We start from the raw sequence: 983 nt of genomic DNA on the forward strand, positions 1-983 counted from the left end.
GGCATCCCACCTTGGTCGCATCCCACGTGTGGGTGGCAGCAATCCGTCACCCGCCCCCGGCCCCGTCAGGAGCTGCTCTGGGTGTCTCGCTGCCTCTCAGCCAGGCTGGCGACACCTCCTCCTCCTCCTCCTCTCAATTTGGGGGCAGACAGGCGGCTGAGGGACGCGGTGGCCCCCCGAGATCACAGATGGGCCGTGGGTATGTTTGGGACTGGCGCAGCGTGGGCTGTTGGCATTCAGGCAGCTCGAGGGTAGTGACGGTGCCCAGGTCTCGGCCACCCCTGTTCACAGCCTGCCGGCTCTGGCATCACGCAGGGGCATTGCCTGCACCATGCCAGCTCCGTGCTGTTGCCTCCCTTCCTGCACCACGCCACAGCCATCCCTGCAGGAAGCTGCCACCCGTGGGTGTGTGACCACGTCAGTGGGCCAGGTAGGTCTGTCCCCAGCTTTTTGCTTTCCAGACTGCACCCGGGGCCATGGGGCAACCTGGCCACCAGCTCTTCGGGTGGCACCGTCCTACCTTGGCAGGTGAAGCAGCGGATATGGAAGTGATTGCTCTGGACGCGCACCACCTCTCCCTTGCAGGTGTCCCCGCAGCGGTAGCACTGGATGACAGTGGAGGTGCTCCCGGGGGTGTAGGGGTTTTGCTGATAGGGAACTGCTGGCAGAAAGGAGGGAGGGAAAAGCGAGAGAGGGGAAGGGTCTGTTAGCATTCAGGACACAACCAGGCATCATGGCACTGACCTCAGCTGGGCAGCTGCAGAAGAGCCCTCCGGTGACCGTGACACAGCAGCCGGACATCAGGCCATCGATAAGTGCAAAGGACAGCTGAGACCGTGCCAGCACCTGGTGACTCTGAGCTAGGTGCACATCCCTGTCCTGGATTTGGGATTTCCCTGTCCCCACAAAAGAGCCATTACCCGTATTTGGCTCACAGGTCTGCAGTCCTAAGTGCTGTGCAGTGCAAGTGCCCGGGCACTGCT

At 62.6% G+C, this 983-nt stretch overlaps 1 protein-coding gene across 1 annotated transcript in view; it reads right to left on the reverse strand.

Annotated features, from left to right (window-relative positions):
- ABLIM3 (actin binding LIM protein family, member 3) overlaps nucleotides 1-658 on the reverse strand; it is a gene marked incomplete at both ends in the record, with an annotated part of 17,793 nt that extends 17,135 nt beyond the window's left edge. Inside the window, one exon of the mRNA XM_009577091.1 lies at nucleotides 521-658. Coding sequence (XP_009575386.1) covers nucleotides 521-658 — 138 coding nt within the window. The remainder of the gene's footprint in view (nucleotides 1-520) is intronic.
- Between the last annotated feature and the right edge of the window lie 325 nt (nucleotides 659-983).

Source organism: Fulmarus glacialis, unplaced genomic scaffold (assembly GCF_000690835.1).
Source record: "Fulmarus glacialis isolate BGI_N327 unplaced genomic scaffold, ASM69083v1 scaffold20614, whole genome shotgun sequence".
NCBI lineage: Eukaryota > Metazoa > Chordata > Aves > Procellariiformes > Procellariidae > Fulmarus > Fulmarus glacialis.